Here is a 25621-nt window from a genome sequence, read left to right on the forward strand (position 1 = left end):
GTCACAGAAGCAGCATGAGCAGACTCACCTATCAGAAACCTAACTCTGTTGGTGAAATGGAGGATACCTAGAAGTGGCACAGTTGGACACAGGAAGACCAAGGTGAAGGAAATGAGCAACAGGGATTGAGCTGAGGGTTTCGCACAGAGATACAAGGATTAAGACCTGAGTGGATGTGGCCCAAATGGCAGAGCACACAGTGGTTAAGAGCAATGTTTCTGGGGTTAGGCTGCCTGGCACTGACCCTCATGCCACACTTACTAGGTGGGGGACCTTCGGCGCATTCCTTAACACCTCTGCTTCAGTTTCTTCAACAGTAGATGAGAATAATAAAGAATCTTAACTCAAGGGAATGCTGCAGGACTGACTGAATAAATACATATAAGTGCTTAGAATATGCCCATGAACAGTAAGCATCCAATAAATGTTAGCTGTTACTATTACCATTAACTAGGGAAGAAGAAAGAAATTGAGGTTGGAACTGTAGGTCTGGAAGCAGCATGAATTAAAACCAGTGTGGATGAGCACACATTGAAGAGAAGAACCAAAGGGTGCTACCCCACAGGCCAGAATGGGGACTTTTTAGGAAGTAAGCAGAGGAGGAAATCAAAGGTGATGAGAAAGGAATGCTCAGCAATGCAGGAAGAGAACTAGGAGACAAAGAGTTCTAGGTCATAAGCGAAAAAAAAAGAATTTCAAGGAGAATCGAGTGGTCAGTGTCAATGCTGCAAAGAAATTCTCCTGGAGGACTGAGAAAGTAACCCATGGATGAGGCGGTGGGGAAGGTCCTCATGGCTTTTTCCAGATTCTGTGAAGCAAATAGAAGCCAGCAGTTGATGGGAATGAGAACAAAACTGCCTAGTTGGAGATGAACTAGGATTGGAGAGAATGGGATGGAACACATACATTATAAAATAAATGTATACCACTGCTTCAGTGCTTAGAACTGAAGTTATTTTAGACAGTGGTGCATTGCTTTGATCCCTTTGTGAAAGGGTTTATATATTTAGGCTCTAAACTCATCCAAATCTGCAATTTTCCCTAAACATCACAAGACACACTGACTTCTCATTGCTTAGTAAATTTTACAGAAGCCGTTGGTTAAATACCATTAACTAGTACCTGTATAAAATGTATAGGTGCTTTAGAGGTACATTTTTTAGTGAAACTCAAAATTCATATCAGTAAATTTGGACTTGTATTATTAAGAAAGTAAACCTCAAACATTTCTTTGATTTCAATACGCAAACACAGATAGCTAAGAGATAGAACAGAAGGCTGACTTAAATATAAATGCAGGAAATATGATGTAAGAGGATGGTATAACGATTAGAGAAAGACTTTGCCTTCTTGGCAAAGTGATAAAACTCAGCAATTATATTAACTGATGGTACCTTTCCTACCAGTACATATTCAGAACCTATTTCACACCTAAAGGTCCACACAGAGAAGTCTATCAAGACTTGGCAAACACACAAACTATTCTAAGTTCTAACAGCTCAGTGGGCTTCTCCACTAAACACTGGTCTCAACACCAGGAACAGATGCAATGTAAAAGCTATTTCAATGCCTCAGAGCCCAGAGAGGAAAAATGAATATGTAATACACTGGGTGCTAGTCAAAGGAAACACTAAGGCTAATGTTTCAGCTGCCTGACTCTGAGTCGGGGCACACATGTTGATGTGTTTTTTTTTTTTTTATAAACATCATGCAGTATTTAACTGCACTTAGCCAAAAAATATTAAAATAGAAAACCTAAAAAGTAAAAAGAATACCAGTCATTTTCAAAATAAACATAAACAGAAAATGTGTTGATTATTTAACGTGAGGCAGTTTATTTTCTTATTTTTTCTATTTTTACTTTTTTGTTAATCCTCACCCAAGTATATTTTCTCCATTGTTTTCCAGAGAGAGTGGAAGGGAGAGACAGAGAGAGATCAATATGAGAGAGAGACACACATCGATTGGCTACCTCTTGCTCGCCCCCCCCACCAGGACCAGGGTTGAGCCTGCAACCAGAATTGAACCCATGACCCTTCAATCAGAGGGCTGATGCTCTAACCATTGAGCTAAACTAGCTAGGGCAGTTTCTTTTAAATCCACTGGATATGTGCTACAGGCAGGCACCATGACTATAATTGATTAAATCAGTTGGAATCACAAAACAATGAAAAGACTAGCTGTTTGCATGGACCTCCCTTTAGTTAACTAGATTTTCATTTTTGAAAGTCTACAGAGATGACTACTGCTGCCACAGGGGAAAGAATCAAACAAGTCACTCCTAGGATAGATTATGGGATCATTTGAGTTATGTTTCTGTTAAGTTCCCACAATCAATTGGTATTCCTCAGGGATAGTAAAAGCTCACATGAAACTCTGCAGGAATTAACAGGTTCTGCTCGGCAACGAGCTTGAAAATTTAGGTACAGACATTTAATCCATAGACTCATCTGAGGAAAAACAAGCCACTGCATGAGCATTACACTAATCATCAAAAAAATTATATCAGCAATGTCGCTTAGTACAAGCTCAGAATTTTAAATAATGGGGACAAACCTATATAGCTATTAAGCCTTTCCCCAAAACATACATTTAGGCAAGAACCTCTAAAAATATTTAAATAAAAGAAAATGCTATTACCATAGTTCTATATATAAATGTAGTAAATCAATAAAAGTGAATGGTTATAGCTAGAAGGGAGGGAACTTTAGCTAAGCCTGACCAGAAACAAAATCATTGGCCCTAATGTGGCTATAAAACAATTTTTTCTTCAAGCAAAATGGTATCATTGAGGATCAGGCCTATATTTCCCACTGTCAAAATAAGAGCTCTCAAAAGGAGTTTGAATAAACTGCTTAAGCACTAGATTCTAATTTGCATTCCCACCCCTAACATCTTACTATTTTCTACCTTTAATATTGGGTTGAATCACATAAAACTGCCATTTTTGTACATCAGAAGCAGTCAAACATCAGCAATTCATATGGTCCAACATAAGTAAAATGGCCAACAGTACAGAAAAAGAGAGAAACTTGTGTCCAGGAGAATCAGAAGGGGGCCATCCTCATGTCATAAAATTGGTAGCATTTGAGACAGAAATTATGCAGGTGAAACTAAAAGAATTCAACAAGTACTGACCTACAACCCCCTGGCATGAACAATAAGCATTGAGTCCCAAGTAGTAAAGAGAGAAGAATCTAAGATAGTCTGGCAGCAGCCCCTAATCTGGAGGGCCAAGGGCTGAAGCAAAGCTGGATCTTGGAATAGACACTAATCACAGTCCCTATCCTTCATCCTCAAGGTGTTTCATGAGCCGCTTCTTGCAGAGGCCTCTCCACTCCCAGGCCCTGACTGCTGCAGAGGGTGGCTCCCTAATGTAGCTACACTGGGACAGAGCCAGGCCTGGCCTCACTTTACCAAGAGCAGCAAACAGCAAGCCCAATTTCCTTCTGAGGTGGCAGACTCTTTCCTATAGTCATTGTTCCAAGCCACTGCTCCTACCTGGCCTACAGGCCACCCAAAAGGAAGCTAGATACACAAAGCCAGCGTGGTGCCTCACCTAACAAACAGCAAACACTTCATGGATCTCCCAATCTTCCCACTGCCCCAGCTCCTCTCTTCCCTTCCACCAGTCCTATTCATAACCCTACCTTCTTTTCTGACCGCTGGGTCTCTAACACTCATCTTCCATAACCCAGCTCTCCAACAAAGATCTGAGGAATAATCTATCAGGTTAGGTTTCTTGTTTGCCAGCAACACAAACTGATGCTGAAGGAGAAATGTATGGGAGATTGTCCTGGACACAGAGTACTGAGGACAGGCTAAAAGTAGAGGCTTAACAAAGGGCTGGAAGAAAACAAGAGGCTATGTGCTATTGTGCTATGGGGAGCACAGGGACCATTCCACAGGACAGGAAGAGTCTTTCAAAGGCACCAGTGCTGTGAAGGATGACCTGCAACCTTCTGACCTGCAACCTTCCCTCCATGTGTTTCCCTTCTTTTCATCTGTCTACTCTCTCACTTCACTCCCTAAAGATTTAAAACCCTGAAAAAATAATATATTGATTAACTGAGCTCAGGTCATAGCTGGCCCATCTGACCTGAGGCAGAAAGGTGGATGACCTGATTTCTGTGAGAGACAGTTTCCCAAAAGGAAATCTGGTGAAATGGATGTTGGCCAGACAGTATTAACTAAACCCATTGAAAAGAAACAAAATGTTTTGTAGAAAAGGAAGGGATTTCAGCAGAGTTACACTCTCTTTTGGAACAAATTCCAAGTGTGGATACACCAGTTATTGCTCAAGGATGAATAAAAAAGGGGAATACACTTGAACTTACAAATAACAATAAAAAAAACACACAACTAAAGGGTAATAAAAAACATAGTTAAAACCAAGCATTTAAAGCCAGAACAGAACAGACTCTATACCAGAGAGAAGCAAGCTTGAGAGGGGTGGGGAGGAACTCTCGAGAAAAAAAAACTCCCCAAAGCAGTGAATATAACACATTAAAAAAACAACAACAACAACATGTGCATAAAAGAGATTAGAGACTCAATACTAGATAACTGAATTCTAAAACAAATGAAATAAAAACATTAATTAATTAGCAAGAGCAGAAAACATAAGCTGGAGAAATGTTTGAACTGGTAGATGGAAAATTTAGTAAGTTATTTATACCTACATAACTGGTGAAAATTTAGAATTTTATGGATAAAATTTTTAAAATCCTAAAAACATCTGACCAGAAGGGCAAAAGGTGATCTTCATAGAAACATTACATAAGAAAGCCTTTTCTTAAAGATAGAAAACATAAAATGAGGCACAGAGTGGTTAACTTCCCCAAAGTCACACAGTAGATGGGAGTTTGCCCTATTTCAACACGTGCAGCCTAGCTCCAGTACCCAGCCATTTGAACTACCTCTCTAGAGTGTCCTTAAAGTAAAAAGAGCAGCACAGATCAGGCAAATCCAAACAAAAAGAATAAAAATTGTATAGTCCGCACTTTCTGACCATAAGATATGAAAAGTAGTTTTTAAATCTAAAGTATAACTGGGGGGAAAAATTGTACTTGGAAATTAAAAATTATTATCCTAACATATTCAAATCAAGGAAAAACAATAAATACAATTATATAACATTTTATTAAAATACTAGAGGCCTGGTGCACAAAATTCGTCCACTCGGTGGTGGGGGTCCCCTCAGCCTGGTCTGCACCTTCTCACAGTCCGGGAGCCCTCAGGGGATGTCCGACTGCTGGCTTAGACCCCCTCCTGTACGGGTCTAAGCCGGCAGTCAGACATCCTTAGTGCTGTTGGAGAGGCAGGAGAGGCTCCCGCCACCGCTGTTATGCTCGCCAGTCATGAACCCGGCTTCTGGCTGAGTGGCACTCCCCCTGTGGGAGTGCATTGACCACAAGGGGGCAGCTCCTGCATTGAGCATCTGCCCCCTGGTGGTCAGTGCACATCATAGAGACTGGTCATTCCGCCGTTCAGTGGATTTGCATATTAGCCTTTTATTATCTATACTGATAATAGCCTACGGCCTTCACAACCAGGATGGATGACCAAACAGTGGGCCCCTGGCCTCCGAGGCATGCAGGTGGGAAGGGTCTGTGGGCTCTGGGGCTCTGGGGCATGGTGGGCAGGAGAGATCTGTGGGCCCCGGGCCGCCGAGGCACGCAGGCAGGAAGGGTCTGTGGGCTCTGGGCATCTGAGGCGTAGCGGCAGCGCTGGCAAGAAGGGTCTTTAGCCCTGGGCCGCCGAGGCACATAGGCAGGAAGGGTCTGTGGACTCTGGGCCTCCGAAGCGTGGTGGTGTGAGCCCTGCGCATCCAAGGCGCTGCGGCGGCGGGCGAGAAGGGTCTTTTACCCCAGGCTGCCAAGGCACACAGGCGGGAAGGGTCTGTGGGCTCTGGGCCTCTGGGGTGTGGCGGCAGGAGAGATCTGTGGGCTCTGGGCTGCTGGGGCGTGATGGCAGCAAGAACTGTCTGTGAGCCTTGGGCCGCCAGGTTGCTGCGGAACTCTGGGTCTCATGCTTTCAGGGTGTGGCCAGACTTCAAACTGGACTGTGACAAGAGGGAGGAGGGAGCCCCATTCCTCGCAGAATCCACTGTTGGAAGGAGGGAGCCTGCCTGCCTGATCGCCCCTAATCACTCTACCTGCCTGCCTGCCTGCCCGAGGGTTCCCAGATTGCAAGAGGGTGCAGGCCAAGCTGAGGGAACCCCCCCCCCTGCATGAATTTCTCGTGCACTGGGCCTCTAGTATAGGATATAATAAAAAAAAATTTAAAAGCTAGTTAGAGCAGTACTAAAAGGCAAATCCTTAAAATAAATGAAAGGGCCCATTTAGCATTAGTAAAAGCAGGTAGAATGAATTAGTAAAAATAAAAGCAGAAAAGTCAAGGGTAAAAACCAGCAACATATACATAGTTCTTTGGGAGTGAGAGGGGGTGCAAAAACCAACCAAAAAAGTAAAAGCTTTAGCCAAATCTACTGAAGATGAAGAAAATATTCAGCTTCCTGAAAGTACTTTAAAAAAACTATAGATGTGATAAATAAAATCTTGCAATCTAAACACTTTGAGTAAAATCTCTATAAAATTTTAATTTAAAAAAATATGAAGTATTATATGTATTCACAGAGTAATGTTAGACCTAAACAGACAAAAAAATATTTTTAATTTTAAAATTCAAAAGAATTACCTATAAAACAAACACCAGTTCCACAGGGTTTTATAGAGCAGTTCTTAATATAAAAGTTTAAAAACTAGCCGTAACCTGTTTGGCTCAATGGATAGAGCGTCGGCCTGCGGACTGAAGGGTCCTGGGTTCGATTCCGGTCAGGGGCATGTGCCTTGGTTGCGGGCATATCCCCAGTGGGAGGTGTGCAGGAGGCGGCTGGTCGATGTTTCTCTCTCATCGATGTTTCTAACTCTCTATCCCTCTCCCTTCCTCTCTGTAAAAAATCAATAAAATATATTTTTTAAAAAAAGTTTAAAAACTAGTAGGTAGCTCAATTTAAACTAAGAATTCTGTTTTACTCTGTGTGTGTTATTGTATATGTGTGTGTGTGAAAAGAGAGAGTGAGAGAGAGAGAGAGAATCTAAATTGCTGCTAACATTTCAATTTAAAGTCAAGATATTTTACATAACATTTTGGAATTCTAAGTTGTCTTGAATAATTGGAGGAGTATGCTGATCACTCTGGCTCCCATGAACTGCCATTGTGGCTGAAGTGGAAGAATGGCTAGCCCCTTTGGGTGGGGCAGCTACTCTTGGTTCATCCCATCACCCCCAAAGTCCATAGCCTTCATTTATGCCACCTTTCTGGCCAATCTTATAAGCATTTTAACTGTTCTACTGGGCGGGGAGGGGGGGGGGGCGGTAACTCCAATGTCTTGTGATGGATAAACAGTTCTTCCCAAATTACCTTTAAATGTTTATATCAATTTTCATCAAAATCCTTTTTTTTTTTAATACGGTAGGAAGACTATGAAACATCATAATACTGCAACAATTACAGTCAAACAGAAAAGTCCAGGAAACAGGTCAGAAATTCCAGAAATCAATGCATATTTAAATACAATAAAGACAGCACTTCAAATCAGTAAAAAGAATGGACTATTTAAGTCTTTGAGAAGCAGCACAGCATGAAAGGGAACAGCCTATAGGACTGGACAGACTGGACGGAACAGCATACCAGTGCAGCACGTCCCAGCCTGTGACCCTGAAAGACCAGTGAGTGCTTTATTTCTAAAATGTGGGTAGTCACTGTACCTATTTCATAGGATTGTGAGGATTATCAGTTACCATTTATAAACTACTTATAACAGGGACTAGTACAGTAAGTGCTCTAATGTGATAGTAAATAGATAAAAGAAAGCAATACATACTAAAATAATCCTTAAACTCCAGGGAACAGAGGGAGGGAAATATGGTGAACAGAACCTCCCATCATACCACATGAAGAAAATAAATTTCAGGATTTTAAAAAGTGAATGGTAAAAAAATGAAACTAGAGAAAAGAGGATTCTATCTGATTTCTAGACTAGAGAATACCTTTTAAGATGTGACAAAGTAAATATCAAGAAAACAGATTAATCAATTTGACTATATAAAAATGTTAAAAGTCTGTATATTACTTGTATGCATGTATGCATAACCCATGGACACAGACAATGGGATGGTGAGGGCCTGGTGGGGTGCGGGGGGAGGGGGAGAACGGGAATGGACTGGAAGAGGTTAATGGAGGAAGAAGGTGGTCCTATGTAATACTTTCAATAATAAAAGATTTTTTTAAAATAAAAATTTTAAAAATAGAATTAAGAAACACGAGGATAAATGAGAGTTGATATGTGTATGTGTGCATATGTATATGAACGTAATTACAAATTAGTAAGAAAAAATTACACGATCAAGCAATTTATAATGCTTTGCCTATATATGAGAAATATGCAATATTTTCACTCATGAAAAATATAAATTAAAATTATATTTTTCAACTATCAAATTGGTCAAGGTTTTAGAGAAAAAAGTTGTATTGTTGGTGAACAGGCAGAGAAATTGGTACACTATGATATAAGATTGAAGAATAAAGAATACATTGAAACAACCTTTCCGGGGCCCCTATGATTATATGCTTTAAAAAAACCTTTAAAATATCAAGCCCCTTTAACCTAGTAATTCCATTGCTAGGACAAAGTTAGAACATAAGAATTTCAATGGAAAAGTTTCAAGTCACTTTTTCAGAAATGAACCAGAATCAAGGAAAAAACATATGAAAAAATATTTTAAGTTTCAGATATAAAGTTAAGAATTTTCAACTTCTAAAAATTCAACACTCAAAAAAAATAAAACTAAAAATTCAACACTCATTTCACACTCACTATTCAATTAATGTTTAATTAATTTAATTAACTTAAAAAAAATAAGTACAAACCTTTTAACAGCATCCTTCTTTTGAATATCTATAGTATCCCACCACTTTGAAAGGTAAGAGATCTCAGACCATATAAATTTCCTCCGTGAGTCTTCCTTCAGCTTGATGACCATGTTATTAAAAATATACTGAGTCTTCTCTCTAAAGTAGTCATCAAAAGTCTTCAACCAACCTAAATCAAGACACAAATATACCACAAATGTCTGGTTTATGTCTGATTTCAACTCAGTAATATTCCATTGCACTACCTTTGGATACCCTTGGATGTTTCAATCATATAAAGACATATATAATAATTTAAGAAATGTTCTGAATTAATGAAATTATATTTGAATAAACATGAGACTCAAACAATCATTAAAATTTAAACTATAAAAATACTCTGAAAACTGCACAAGATCAGATACAAATGAGAAAAATGATCTCAGGCCAAAAAGCATTTGTTTAAACTTAACAATTATAGTATCTATTTATAATTTCTCTCGAATTGAAGGGATTTTCTTATTTTAAAAATGTGAACAGTGTTAAATTGGCATTATTGTTCTCATAGTATGGGATGAAATTTTTATCCTCTCATGGCACAACTAAAATTCTCCACTCATTAAAAAAGTTAAACTAAGAAAAAGAAAAGCAGAAGTACAAACAGTATTTAAAACCAGCAGCAGAGCAATGAGATAATCACAACATTTTTATGAATATTGAGAAGTAGAATTCTGCCAAAAATAGGCATTAGTTCCCAAAGGCTGTTCATATTCCATTTATGGTAGAACAAATTGACATTAATAAAACAACAAATGTTTACACATCTATGTAAAGTTTTCTCAAAAGAGAATTATAAATGTTGATAACTTATTTCTCTGCCTTTTCCTACTATTTCCCATATATCCAGAGAATTTTATCTAAAGACATGTGCAATCTATAATAATAAAGCTCAATATGCTAATTAGACTGGGTGTCCTTCCAGATGAAGCCACAGCAGCAGGAGCTGAGGCATAGGTGGTTAGGGGCGATCAGGCAGGCAAGCAGTTAGGGACAATCAGGCAGGCAGGCAGTGTGGTAGGGGAGATCAGGCAGGCAGGTGAGCAGTTAGGGGCGATCAGGCAGACAGGTGAGCAGTTAGAGGCGATCAGGCAAGCAGGCAAGTGGTTAGGGGCGATCAGGCAGGCAGGCAGAATGGTTAGGGGTGATCAAGCAGGCAGGCAGAGTGGTTAGGGGCAATCAGGCAGGCAGGCAGGTGAGTGGTTAGGAGTCAGCAGTCCTGGATTGCAAGAGGGATGTCTGAGATTGCGAGAGGGCGCAGGCTGGGCTGAGGAACCTCCCACCCTGAGTGTACGAATTTCGTGCACCGGGCCTCTAGTTTGAGTATAAAGAAACATTTTTAACAAGATCCATAGGTCCCAACATAGCCCCACCTGGCAGAGTACTAAAGCAACATGATGAGTGACTGAGGCAAAAAATGTACAGAGCCACCAATTCCACCTACTGGCAATATGGGCCCTCTGGAAAATAACCTCTTATCTAGGAAATTTTATGGGCGGGGAGGGATGTCTATATATCTAGGTTGAACTACTGCTCTATACTTTCAAGTCTCAAACACGTGGGAAACTAAAGTATAAGGACTCCAACTATTTCTTCTGTCTCTATTTAAGTTACTATTCAATGTATTCTATATTTGCTGGCACAAAATAAAAGCCTGCTATGGCAGAGAAGACAATACAACTGTTTTGACAATGCAAATATGAGCTTCTGAAAAGGGCACGGCCACTGTGACTATATTTCTCCCTTTTGTTTTAACTAAAATCTATTCATTCATTATATGGTTATTTACTGAACACCTACAAAGTGATAGGTCTGAAGCTAGGAGCCAAGGAGGAATACATTGTAAACTATTCCTTATAAGACTTTCTTGATATAGGGCCGTGGTTGGCAAACTGCGGCTCACGAGACACATGCGGCTCTTTAGCCCCTTGAGTGTGGCTCTTCCTAAGCCTTAGGAGTACCCTAATTAAGTTAATAACAATGTACCTACCTAAATAGTTTAAGTTTAAAAAATTTGGCTCTCAAAAGAAATTTCAATCGTTGTACTGTTGATATTTGGCTCTGCTGACTAATGAGTTTGCCGACCACTGATCTAGGGCATTTTTAAGCTGGTTTATCAACAAATAATGCTACCTGGATAATTCAACTTCTCCATGTTTAAACTAAAATCACGTATTTGTTAAAAAAAAAACAAAAATAAAAAACCTCAATATGTTCAAACCTGAGCCTGGCATATAATATAAATACTAGCTGCTATTATTATTAGCTTAATTATCATCATAAGTCTTTAATTGCCCCTTAATTATCATCATAAGTCTTTAATTGTCTCTATAATCAAAGCAGTTAAAAGAAGTACTAAATTATATTTCTAACATCTAATTTTTTAAAATATGCAATTTATTTAAAACATTTAAATAAGCTGCTTCACATCTTAAACATATCATGAACAAAATGTTTAAACAAAACAAAATCTTAAACAAAATTAGAATTCATTCTATGCCCTTATTAGGGGCTGAATTTTGAATTGTGTCCTCTCAAAATTCATATGATGATGTCCTAACATCAGTACTTCAGAATGTGACTGTATTTAGAGATAGAGTCTTTAAAGAGGTAATTAAGTTAAAATGAGGTCATGTGAGTGAACTCTAATCCAGTATGTCCTTATAAGGAAAGGCGATATAACACAGACACACACAGAGGGAAAGCCATATGAAGGCACTGGGGGAAGAGGGCCATCTACAAGCCAAGATGAAAGGCCCTCAGAAGAAACCAACACTGCCTTAATTTTGGACTTCTAGTCTCCAGAAATGTTAGGAAATAAGTTTCGGTTGTTTAAGTCTTCCAGTCAGTAGTATTTTATGAATGGCAGCCCTAACAAACTAATACAGCACTAGAAAAAATTAGAGTTGTTACCAACCAAAAAATAAAAATCACAATGTGGGGAAAATTTATTTTAGCAAATACCATCATAATATTTAATATATATCTATTTCCGTATTGCAAGACTGAATCAAAAGCAAATGTATGTGGGTAACATCTACTTCTGTACCATACTATTATTACATGCTATTATTACATATGTGCAGTAAGGACCATGTAAATTATTTAACAGGTTCTTTTAGAATTTTTTTTTTTAAACATCACACATACCTTTCACCTAAATTTTAAGAAAGGTAAAAACTAATCTCTAATTATTTGGTTATTAACTCAATTAAAGAAAAGTACTATGAACAGTGGAATGCCTCCAAAATTAATTTAGTAAGAAAATTCTAGTAATCTAGCATAAAAGGCAAATTTAGAATAGTCTTTATAAAGATTAATAAGTAAAAGGTTTTTAAAGTACAAATACTTATTTTCATCAGTTATACTTTGTTATGAACTAAGACCATTTCAAAGAACAGTTTATCATGAGTTTTCACAAAAGAATCACAGTGACTGATTAATCCATTTTGCCTTCAACACTTCATTTGCCCTTCAACAATCATTCTGAAAATATGTCAAAGACATTTCAGTGAGCCAAAATACAAGCTCGGAGATGTCAAATTAAAAGCCTTCCATAAAACTTATCTATAACAGAGACTAATATCACAACAATATAGCACAATTAATGAAGACTGAACTGAAAGATAGCCTCTTGCAGCATTCAATATTGAGTAATGTAACAGTAGATTAGTTTTTAGTGCTCTTATACAATAGAGTAATCAAGTATTCCCTTTTACACTGAATTGGCTCTTTCTTTTTCTAAATTACTGTAAAACTACAATTGTATATTATCATGAGCCCAATCAGAAAGATAGTATTTTATAAAAAGTTCTATGGGATAAATTTTTGTGACATAACATTATAGTCTTACCTCTAGATTTAATCATTTTAGGACACTGAAGTTGCAAACTGATTTACTTAAGTGGTCAATTCATAGCCTTTTTCTTTCCCTTGAATGCACTTGGAAATTTAACCATGGCTAGCACAGCATGAATACCTTCCCATTTAGTCTTTTGCACCCTAACAACACTATCATCCATAAAACGGCTTATTGCTATTTTAAATAAATGGGGAAATATTTAAAACAAAGAATAATTAGAAGTTCTATAAAGCAGGTATAATTCCAAATTTAATATTATTTTATCACAAAAAAATTAAGTTCTAAAATATAGAATAAAGTTGAAAACTCTATTGCTTGTTTTTAATGTGAATAAACAAACACTTATTAATTGCTCACTGAAAAAGCACAATTTTTAAAAAATTTGGACTCTTGATCTAGCTTCAAAGTCTAGAGACTATGTAGAGATCTGATCCTCTTAAGGAACACTTAGTTTTATTTGGTTCATGGGCATACACAGTATCACTCTTAGGATCTAGGCAAGAGTGCCCCACTCTGAGTTCTGGACTTTGGAGGGATCTCCCAATTCATTCTCTGAAAACATCTTTTTCCACAAGATAAATCCACAGGGCAAAGAACGTGCCCATTCAGAGCCTGCCCTGCCATAATGAGTACCAGGGCCCAGGAATCTGTATCTAAATAACCCTAAGCAGGCTTCTAGAGTCTCCCTGTCTAGGCAGTCAACCTTGCAGGTAATAACTTCCCCAGACCGAGCAGTGGCCAAGGGGCTGCCGTTTGTAGGGTGTGGAAAGAGTGTTAGTATCTCTGCAAGAAGGGGCCCTCCTAGTTTTCGAGGGCCAGTCTAGGGGGAGAGGGTTTGGGCTGCCCCACACACAGGCTGACTCCCCCACACACCACCACATTCCTGTGGGGAACTGGAACCCCAGCAATCTAAACCTGCACTTGGCCTTCTAGATCACTGAGCTACTTCCCAAGGCAGGTGGAAAGGACCTATTAAATTTGCAATGTATTTGTTTGATTTATAATTATTAAATGTTTAGACATAGAGTCTGAGGGTCTCCATGTACTTTCTGCCTCAGGTCCTGTAAATATTAAATGCAGGCCTTGGAAATATGCCAACCTAAACTTCAAATAAGTTAATTCTCATGAATCTAGCACCTGGTTCAAAGTCTACAACAGCAAGAGTTCAATAAGCACTTGATAGATGAATGATGATGTATGGCCAAAGGGACTGAAAAAAAGGTATGTGGAATATGAATGCAAATTTATTACTGCAACTAGAAAGGAAACCAAAAGTAAAAGATATCATACATTACTAGCTTTATATGTTCACTGACTTTTCTGTTCCTAACCTAATAATCTTTGACCATTATCTTTAGGTTTATATTTAATATCTGAAAAGGCTCTGTCATCCCTAAAATGATTTAAAATACACATCTCGAAAAAGACATGTCCTTCAAATCATTGTTACACTGTTATGGTTTTAACTACTACAATAATGATTTTTAATGAGTACATTAATTCCACTCAAAAGTTAAATAGGTACCAACTGTTAAGGAAACAAAGATTTTGAGTCAAAAATAATTATATGCAAGTAAACATTTTAAAAATGCAACTTAAGCTTCAAGTTATTTCCATTTTAATGTGATATTCTCAAATCTAAAAATAAATATAATAGGCCACATAAAAAAGAAACCTTCTTAATTTTAGTAGTTAAATTATTCTCTATCAACAGGTTTCTTCCATCACTTGTTAAATCCTTCAATATTTGACTGCAACTTCCAGTCTTACACTTAAGGGGTCACATACAACCTTAATTGGTATTACCATAACTCACATATGTTGCTGATTAATTTAAACTCCAACATTTCTATTATAAATTAAGCTTGTTTTCCCCCAACTAATAAACAGTGAAAGAGTTTTAATTAATGTTCTGATCTGGTTTATTCATTCAAACAAGCATCTAATAAGGGCAAAGCAATAAAGCTAAGCTAAATGAAAACAGATTCTATAGTGAAAACATGAACAAATGCTGTAAGCATAAAGAAATGGTAAATTCCTACCAGAAGGAAAGAAGAGAGATTCTTAGATTAGTCATCATCTGGATGGAGGAAAAAGGTGGAATTTCCAAATTGAGGCAAGAGCATATGGAAAAGGCACTAAGCCATGAAGGCACATGTCGATTTCAGGGAGCAGAAGGCAGCTAGGTATGGCTGCATTGCAGCTCACTTGGAGGGAGCATGTTGAAAAATAAAAACAGAAGTGGGGGTCAGATCACTGCAAACCTCTGAACCATTTTTGTTTCTTACTGAAAACTTAGGAGAAATAAAGTCAAGGTTTTCTGATTTGTGCTTTGAAAAATAACTGTAAATGTAAAGGATAGAATAAAAAACATAAAGTAAAAGAGAAACAGGAAATGAGGCCATTACAATAATTCTGCTAAAAAATGGTTAGTGAATTGCAATGGAAAGAGACAGAGATAAATAAGAGGCCAAAGAGGCAAAAAGAAGAGAACGTAGTAACTGACTAAAGTTTCCAAGAGAGAGGAGTAAGATTAAGCTCAGGTTTTCTAAAGACCCATGAATGTTTGGAAACCTATAAAACTGCTGATTCCTCTAAATGCTTTTGGACTTGGGTTTCCAAAATAACCTAACCATTTTTTTTCCAGGTAATTCAATGTCATCTAATAGTTTTCAAAGCATATCAGTTTCACTTGCATTAAGTTCCATACAGCACATTCTGAACCTTGGTAAGATGCTGTCACTGGAAATTCTATCCCACACCACAAGAACCCATTGCATTGCTGTTAGCACAGCTGGGGTTTTGTTCAACCTGCAGCTGGATATGTGTAATATCCAACTGTGACCCCTTACTATATTGCTTTTCTAAATGCCCTTTAAACAACCTGCATATGCTGATACCTGATATCTACAACTGTGAGATCAACCTCCAAAATAATTTCTAAAATCTGTGCTAAAGTAATTTTCCTCCCTTTTTAAGGACTCACACCAAATGAGGACACTTCAGTCCTAATAAGTCTTCCCCAAATAGAGCTTGGTTGTTTGAAATCATGCAAAGTGTCTATAATATGAGACATCATTAGAAGTAAAAGAAAAACTGACTTTCTTTGAGGAGTTACTCTTAGAATATGTGAGGAGGCTACTTAGCCTTATGATTGGGCAAAAAGTGGGCAAATTATCAAAGTTTCTGAAAGAAACTATTTTAAAAGCTGGAAAATACTGTTTCTAAATAACTTTTTAATTGTAAAATATGTAGCAATGAGGAAAACCACTCACCATCTCATATATTAATGCAGTACTAAGGACAGAAACATCCATTTAAATAGGGATAGACCAGGGGGGAAAAAAGAATAGGAAACAGTGCAGGAGATGCCTCCTTTTGCAAGATCCAATATAATAAAGAGCTAATATGCTAATTATACCAAACAGCAGAATGACCTTCCGGACGAAGCTGGGGCTGTGAGGGCCGAGGCAGCGGGACTGCGAGGGCTGAGCCCCTTGCATGAATTTTGTGCATCGGGCCTCTAGTAGTCAATAAAATGTTTTATATGATTAATAACATAACATAGATGACATCTGGCTGGAAAAGACTTTTCTCCTAGAAGCTCTGCCTGTTGTTTCAGAAGCATTACCTAAAAAGAGGCAATGTTAAATAAAGGTTATAAGTCATGGTTCAAACCCAGCCCTTCCTTAGACATAATTACTTATCCTTTCTTCTGCCTCAGTTTTCTCATCTATGAAATGAGGGTAATAGTATTACTTTTTTTTTATCACTTCTCAGCCTTTTGGCTAAGATCAAATGTAGTATCTGTTCTTACCAGTTTAACAGTATTACTTTTGTCATAAAATTGCAGAGAGCAGTAGTGGATTTAGCCAAAACCAAAGAGCTCAAATTATCCCACAATCGCTAAACAGAACCAAGTACTCCCCAAACTGTGCTCACATACAAATCTCTCCCTCTCCCAATCACCACATTTCACTTGGCAGTGCCCTTGGCAGCCAGAGTTCTAGGTCTTCACTGACTCTCACCTTACCTAGGCTGTGCCCCACTGTGGCTGACCAGAATTGTTTTCATCTGACTGTGCCTAACAATATTTGAACAGAAAAAACTTAAAATAACATTACTCTATGATTTCCTCACATGTTTTTGTTCTTTTTCACAAACTTTAAAGATTAAGGATCTATAAACTCATTTCAAATTATCTTATAATATTAAATGCAAAAATCTGTTTTCTTAATTTTTAAAAAAAGCTGAAAAATCCTAATCATTCAAGTCAATTAAAATTCTTCAAATGGCCTGGCCGATGTGGCTCAGTGGTTGAACATCAATACATGAACCAGGAGGTTATGGTTGGATTCCTGAGTTGCAGGCTTGATCCCCAGTAGAAGCCATGCAGGAGGCAGCCAATCCATGATTCTCTCTCATCAGTGATGTTTCTATCTCTCTCTCCCTTCCCCTTCCTCTCTCTGAAATCAATAAAAATGTATATTTTTTAAAAATTCTACAAATGCACAAAAGAAAATTATGTTGAGGTATGACTCCTGAACCTAGACCTTCCTTCTATTTTGGAGTCATTCCACATGAGGAATTATTTTTCGATGTTCATTTTCACAAATTGCTTAACAACATGCTGTCCAACTTTCCATTTAGTATACCTTATCTTCTCTCTACACACTATGATTTCTCTGAAGAAAAATTGCCTAAATATTTCAGCAATTTAACTAGTGGGAAGCAAAGAATTAAGATTATAGATACAAAGGTGCTATAATTGTGTTTTAATCAGCTTATTAAATACAACATGAACATGTATCAATCAACTAACATTTAATTTCATGGTCCATGATTCAAAACTGTCAAAAGTGCAACAGTGAAAAGTTATCAGCATTTACTTAACAATTTGTTTCCAATTTTCTTTGAACTAATGTAAACCACACAAAATATTGTATGACAATTGTTACATGTCCTTATGGACAGAAAGAAGACATGATTAGAAATTGTATTAAAATACAAATATAACTGAAATTTATCTTTCTTATGAAGTATTACCAAGGTGGACCAAATAGAAAAATATCTACATATATAAAAAACACAGCAACATAATTATTTAAGTTGGGGAACTAAATACATGAATCTTTAAAATACCTCTTTCAAATTTATATCCTCAACAGATAAAACTTCACTGATGAAACAAATTACTGAGCTAGTTTGTTTTAAACTGTTGCTGCAAAAAATAAAAATAAATCTCTATAAATCTCATTTAGGAAGTAAGATGCCTAACTGCACTTCGATTTAGGAGTATTTCCCAAAGACTTCCCCATTACACAGTCACATTTGACTTGTGATGCAAGTACACTTATCTTCTGTCCTCCACAGAAAAAAGTGGTTTTTCATGATCTGAATGATTCATAATTTAGTTTATCTAAATTCTACATTTGTTAAGAAGCGGTGAAAATTATTAAGAAAAGTCAGCAATTCTTTCCTCTAGAATTTTGCTTGGTAGCAAAAATCACTTTACTATTTTTGTTTTTGTTATAGAGGTATTTTATTCTAAAATTTTTTAAATTAAATTTATTTTTTAAATTTAAATTCTTTATTGTTTAAAATCTTACTTGTTTAAAATCTTACTTTATTGTTTAAAATCTCCTTTCCCCCTCCCCCCCTTGACCTCTTCCCACCCACCCCCAACCCCCAGCACATGCCCTCACCCTCCCTGTCTTATTCTAAATTTTTTGGGGGTGACATTGATTAATAACATTATATAGATTTCAAGGTCTGTTTCTCACCATTATTTTTCCCTCAGGTAGAGAAGGGCCTGAGGGTAAGAGTCAGTAACATCATTTACTAAGACAAAAAGATTCAATTGTGATTAGAGGATACCTTTTATTGCAGTCAGGAACAGTTATTAAGGATGTCTTCTCACAAAACAACATACTAACTACAGTGCAAATTAAACAAACAAAGTCTAGAAGGCAGAGGAATCCCTGCCCTTGATGAAGTTGATATAATCTGTTTCTAGTATTTAAAATTACAACGTTTATTCTAAATAAGATATTTTTTAGATAGAAATAAGTAGACAATGTGAAGAAAAGGGAGTTAAAATCGTGAGCCAAGGTTAAATACTTCATCTGAATCTGCAGAGTCAGATTCCTTAATTCATTATCTTATTTAACTAAATGAGCTGTACTGTGTGCTGGTTACTGTTCTAGGCATCAGCCACCCAGTGGTTAATAAGACAAAGTCTGAGTCCTCATTGAACTTACATTCTAGTGAGGAGACCCAGAAAAAATTGCTATAAATATTTACGTGTGCCTATGTGGAAACGTGTGCGTGTGTGTGTGTGTGTGTGTGTGTGTGTGTGTGTGTGTGTGTACAATGTGAGAAAGCTGTTCAGGGGCATGGAGGTAGATCAAAAAAGGCCTCACATATACGTAGCAATTACGACATGCCAAGTGTAGGCTGGCAATGAGGATAGACTATGATAGAAGACACATACTAGTATTCTGCCATTCTAGTATACTCACATGGGAGATCCAGATAAACTAACAGGAAAATATTGCCACTACCTATGTAAGCTTGGCAGGTTGGTAACCCCTCATCATGAATAGTGGCACCAACCTTCCAGGGTTATTGGGGGCATCAGATGTTTATAAAACATTTGGCATAGTGCCTAGTAAACTGCTAATTTTATTATTATAGTTAAGTGCCCATGTTGTAGATAACAAGAATGAGATTTATGGAAATTGAAGATAGCAGAAAGGGGGAAAGGATAATAAAGGTCTTTAAAAAATAAAAAAGGGAAGAAAGCTGGGTTCACATGAGGACCTACAAGGTACACTGCAAATTATATGTATAAACCTACAGAAAATAGACAATGGAATCACATCACACACTCAATTAAGTGGCAAGAATTAAACTACACATGATCAACAGAGAATAGATGAGAGAACAATCCATTTACTACAAGTGTCTCTGTTGCTATTTGACTCACCAAGAGAATATTTCAGAGTGAATGAGGTTTATAGAAAAAAATATCTATAGTCTACAGGCAGTCTCAGATCCCATATGTGAAGTTTAAACACCTCACCTCGCTGAGTGTGTCTAATATAGAAAACAAAACAAACAAATAAAAAAACAGCCAAGGGTCCTTATGACTTTTATTAAATTAAGTTTTAAAACTTAGCTCCAGAAATTCTCTCCCTCTCCTTCTATCTCTCTCTTGCTACCTCCCAGATATAGCCTTTCCTCCCCAATAATCAGCAACCTCTGAGGCAGCAGAAGCCTGGACCTGACTAATAGTCACATGGTCTGGATCTCTGGCAGACTAAAGACAACATCTTGACCTAAGTTATGTTTCAGTTCCTGAGCCCTGAGTTGGAACAACCTCCTGGCAACTTGCTCATGAGACCAGACAAAAAAAAACACCAGAAAAGACCCCATAGCTCCTGCAGACCTTAAGAAATGATCACTCATGCATGTGGGGTGCATGCTTTCATGCTGTTTCCGCCAAATTCTCACTCTGCCATCTGCATGATGCAACTGGAAACGTGATTCATCGGACCACATGACTTTTTTCCAATGCTCGACTATCCAATCCTTGTGTTCCTGTGCGAATTGGAGATGTTTTATCTTGGTAACTGCAGACAGCAAATGTGTTCGAACAGGCCTTCGGCTTCCATATCCCATACAATGCTATGTACGGCTAATTTGCCTACATACGTCAGGTGGTCATAATAATCTGGCAACTCAGTGCAGAAGTATCAATAAGTCCTTCCAAAAAAGAAGTCTTTGGAAATACATTCCAAAAAAAAAAAATCTACAAATACATTCATTGGGCATTTACTCTGTGCCTGTGTATTCACACTAACAAGTATACACACAAAATCATATTTCCCATTATAATTTTAGGATTTCCACTTACCTTGGGAGGAAAAATATCTGGCCCCAATAAAAAACAAAAGTCATCATATGGAACAATTACAATAATGATAATGATAGCAGTTAATTTTGGACCGTGTACCATGCCTTTAGACTTCCTATGAAGTACTTTATCCTGATTCTACCTGCAAAAAACTTACTCTTAGATTAAGTAATTTACCTGAAGATCTAACACTTTGGACATGATGAGGTTGGGACTCACCCATGTCTGTCTCTTAATCATTTTGTACTACTTCTCCATTTTAAAGACTCAAGCTTTCCCATGTGCATTCTGACTTTTTAAATGTAGAATTTATGGGCACGAAATAATTCTCCCATGTAGTATGTTACACTAAGTAACTAAAATGAATGATCAGTGCCTTAAATGTGTGCAACTTTTGTCCTCCAGGGCTAAAACCTTCTTTGTGTTATTACTATTTCATACTGCACAACTTTTATCTTTAAATGGTACATAAATTAATCAAGTAAGAACTCAAAAATACAATGACATAAAAGGAATATGATACTGTTTAAAGTCAGGGAACATTTCTCAAAAATTTGAGAAGTGGGTGCCACCAGATTCTCATTAAACTAGTCTGTGCCTACAGTGGGTTTAATAACCTCCAGTTTTTTTGAAGTGCAAATTTTACCTGGATCATTATGGGAATGAGGCACCACAAAGACTTGAAGGGGCTTAGTGTCCCAGTCATTAAGTTTATAGGTAATGTCAAATCCTTGTTTCCAAACTCCACCATCTGGATTGTCAAAAGGAATTAAACTGTAAACATCCAACATCTAAAAATATAAAAGACAAATAAAAGGTTTAATTATATATAACCATTATTAATTTAAACTTAATGCTGAAAAATATTTGTTCAAAACTACTTATTGTTGTACTTTAAGTATATATTTTACAAGATAAAGCTATTTCTGTAGACATGAAGGGTTCAAGGCAGAAAACATTTAATCACCATTCAAAGGCTTAAAATGCTACCTGGATTACATAACTATCCTGATTAGTAACCCCCTTCCCCATCTGCTTCTAATAAAAAAAATAATTCCATTCAATTCCTCTTCCCCTGCTTTATTTCCAATACAATTTAATAGGAATAGGTAGTAACTAAACAGCAAACCAAAAAAATTAATTATGACCAGATTAAAAAACAATTTACTGAAAATTACTTTTACTTCAAGTTGTCATTATTTTATACTCAATCTCTTATATTTTAAAATCTGTATCTTAATGAAAATGCATCTATTTCTATTCTTTCATTTAGCATATGTTATGTTTACCTTTTTTATTCTAAAAATAAAACTACAACAAGATTGACTAGGTTAAAAATGGAAGAATATTTTTAAATTGAGATTAGCTTTTAAGTGTTCAAACGCTTTCTAAGTTTCCAAAGCAGTATTCCTTCTACATAATAATATATTTTGAACACAAGGGAAAAATATTTATTGCCCTCTCCCTCAAAATAAAAACCCTAAAAATTTTTATTCTCCATACTCTCTATAATATTAAATATGACAACAGAAACACCCTTTGGTAAAATTTCACCCTTGCCTTACCTCTGACCAATATGTCTGATATTTTGGATATATATAAATACATATAAATAAATATATTAGGACATATATAAAGCTCTCGCTGGTGCCAATTGCACATGTGTGTTTCGATCTGTCATTATCGATCACGAATTTGGTTGATACTTCTATTATAGAGAAAGGGCGAATAGCAATATTAAAATATTTCTTCTAATTAATTTCCTTTCAATGTGCATGAATTCGTGCACCAGGCCACTAGTTAATACATAAATGAGTTAGAAAACTTTGTAAAGATATCAAGCAAACTACATAAAAGTGAATACAAAGTATTTTAAGGCAATAATATATTTCTCACTTCAGAATTTATGACTTTAATAAAGTAAAATATAATGCTCTAAGGATAAGTCAACAAATCTTTGGGAACCAGCTGGCCAAGGGAGGATGTGTTAGCAGTCTCTGCTATTTCTCCCAGTTCTTTCTTTAGTCTGCAGAACTCCCAGTCCTGCTGCCTCCCTCTGCCTGCATTCCATGGTTTCTCCTACCTTCTTTCTGTCCATCCCAAATTTAAACCCACCCCTACCAAAAAAATTTTTTTTGTTCCTCTTTAAAAGGAGTGAATTAAAACCTGAAAAAGCCAAGCCTCACAGAAATAGATATCCCTTCAAATCACAGGATAGGATCCTAATCCTATCTGAACCTGGCCACACACTAGCTGATGAGGTTGCAGGCGTAAGACCTGGCCAGCTCCACTGTTCCCAGTTTTCAGCTTGGCCTGTGAGCCATGTCCTCAAAGTCATACCATGTTCTCTGTCCCCAGGAGTTAATAAAAATTCCTACTTAGAAGCCAGGACACAGCCAACTCATTTTATCCAAGTTTAAAATATTCACCCCACAGGGTCCTGTCACCAAGTTCCAATTTCTGGTCTAAGGTATAAGGTTAAGTCTATAGCTCTCTGCTATTTTGCAGAACTAAAAAATATGAGTGACACACCTGAAGCTTAAGAAAGGCAAAAGTTCTTTCTTTCCTAGTCTTCAACTCCACTATCCTCTAGAACAGGGTGATCAAAGAGAATAATGCAAGCCAAATATGTAATTTTAAATTTTGTAGTATAATGGGATAGGCAAAATTAATTTTAATGACATTTTATTTTAGGCCATTATATTCAAAATACTATCTCAATATGTAATCAATATAAAAATGAACAAGATACTTTATAGATTCTTTTTTTCATACTAAATCTTCAACACTTTGTGTGTAAATTATATTTCAAGCACGTTTCAATTCAAACTAGCCACATTTCAAATTCAGTAGCCACATGTGGCTGCCATAATGGACAGTACAACTCTAGAATATTTCTCTTCCTTCTCATAAAGGCATATTCAGCAAAAATAATCTAACCCTACACTCTGCGAAACCTATAATGTATAACAGTGACATAGTAAGAGGAGGGCTCTTCTTGTACTCTCCAAAAGAAGGTAAGAAAATCTCTTTGGCCAAATTTAAAACTCTAAAGGTCTCCAACTGTTACAAAAAAACAAGACTGAAGAAGTATACAAAATGGCCATATTCACAAAGTATAAAATAAAATAAAAAATCAGAAGCACAGAATTACGGAATTTTATCACTAAAAAAGAATATTAATGATCTTATAATTAATCAAATCACAGAAACTAGAATCCAGAGAATTTAAGTAACTTACTAAGTAAGAACAGATACCAGATCAAATCTAAAAAAAACAAAACCCAGTGATTATTAACTAATGTATACATTACCTGCACATCTGCATTCTGACTTCCGCTTTGTGAAGCAAATAGACAGTCTTCAGGGTCAACTGTGAGGGACAATTTTTTCGATGGCAGAAAAGGTGAGCCAGCACGTTGGCTGAAATTGCCTTGTGAACTTTTTGGCCCATCCTCCACAGACTCACTCAAATTGATGACCGAATCTCTAATATTTGAGATGATCTCATTATTCTCAGCTAGCAAATGCTCCAAATGGTCTATTTTTTCTTGCAACATTGAGAGCTGGCCCTACAATAAAAAAGAGGCAGCTATATGAAACTCTAACATAGCTCTGAGACACCCATATTTTTTTAAAAATTATGTGCCTACTCAAGAGGTCAGCCACTCACGCTTCACTTTCCACTTTTATAAGTGGGGTCACAGAAAGCATTAATCGCTGAATGGTTGAAATACAGATTTACAGCAGAAAATCTTCTCCATGGCTGCAATCTTTGTTTAATCATATTTTAAAAAGAGCAACAGAAGTACAAAAAATATTGGGGGATATATTTCCTATTACCCCCACACCCAGCCCTAAAATATATTTTGGTCTCTAAAATCACTAAGTACAATAACATATTATATTCAGGTATAAAACTTTAAATTTAACTGTAAAAGATTCTAGTTATTCCCAAAAGTCAAAAAGTGACCTTTAAACCTGAAAACAATCATTTCATCTCAATCAGTAACACTAGTGGACAATCCTAAATAAGAACTGTGATCTACAGAAAAATCAGTTAGTCAACTGTTAATTAGCCATAAGCTTGAAAAAAAACTGACATGAATTGCCCCCCCCTCCCCCCAAGTAACCACACATTATTAAGTCATTTAGACCGGTTATACTACATTGTGTGACTTTAGGTTTTTAATTGATCCTCACATTAATTATAGAGGCTTGCTCTCTCTATAACATAAACCTTGCTATATAGAATAACACCTTAGCTTATGAGAGCAAGGACAGTCTCTGTCTTGCTCACTCCTATTCCAAGGGTTCCAAATACAGAGTAGATAGTTATAAATTTGCCAAATGGCCTTCCTATTTCTGGAAAGCAACTATAATTTTTTAGTGAACACCCACTATGCCAGGTATAATGCTACATGCTGGGAAGGCAGGAATGCATAAGATATGAGTCCCTATCTAAACACACACACAAGATGACATTGTAATAGAAATGGCCTACCCTTTTCCCCCAAAAGTCCACATTAGAATTTAATAAAATAACTATATGCATAGTGAACAAAAAACTCTAGATACTCAGAAACAAAAAATTCTATCACCAGTAAGTAACAGAAAGACAGAAAGGAGGAAGGGAAAAGAGAAAAGAAGCTAAAACACTAAATGTCCAAAAATGAAGGACTGGTCAATATCTAATATCACAGAACAGTTTTCAGGGACTGAAAAGTTAGGGATATAATTTTTTAAATAAAAATATATGAGAAGGTACTTTCAGGAGATACAGTGGAGAAAAGGCAGTTTTTAAATAGTATGTATGAATAAAATAGTATATATGACATGATGATCCCCTTTTGAAAAATAATACATAA

The 25621-nt window shown here is 36.7% G+C and overlaps 1 protein-coding gene and 1 pseudogene across 3 annotated transcripts in view; one reads left to right on the top strand and one right to left on the bottom strand.

Annotated features, from left to right (window-relative positions):
* The window catches only part of MAN2A1 (mannosidase alpha class 2A member 1), a 154218-nt gene that overhangs the window by 112979 nt on the left and 15618 nt on the right, over positions 1 to 25621 (bottom strand). For 2 of the 3 annotated variants that reach the window (XM_023749139.1, XM_023749158.1), the window contains exons 2-4: positions 24068 to 24325; positions 21400 to 21544; positions 8935 to 9106 (exon numbers count right to left, since the gene is read on the bottom strand). In XM_023749139.1, the coding sequence (XP_023604907.1) occupies positions 8935 to 9106; positions 21400 to 21544; positions 24068 to 24325 (575 nt within the window). Of the gene's footprint in view, positions 1 to 8934; positions 9107 to 14877; positions 15103 to 21399; positions 21545 to 24067; positions 24326 to 25621 lie in introns of those variants that run through there. The other variant, XM_023749184.1, reaches the window with a different exon arrangement.
* Positions 16604 to 16718, top strand: LOC111825633 (annotated as a pseudogene).

Source organism: Myotis lucifugus, unplaced genomic scaffold (genome assembly GCF_000147115.1).
Source record: "Myotis lucifugus unplaced genomic scaffold, Myoluc2.0 scaffold_0, whole genome shotgun sequence".
Classification (NCBI taxonomy): Eukaryota; Metazoa; Chordata; class Mammalia; order Chiroptera; family Vespertilionidae; genus Myotis; species Myotis lucifugus.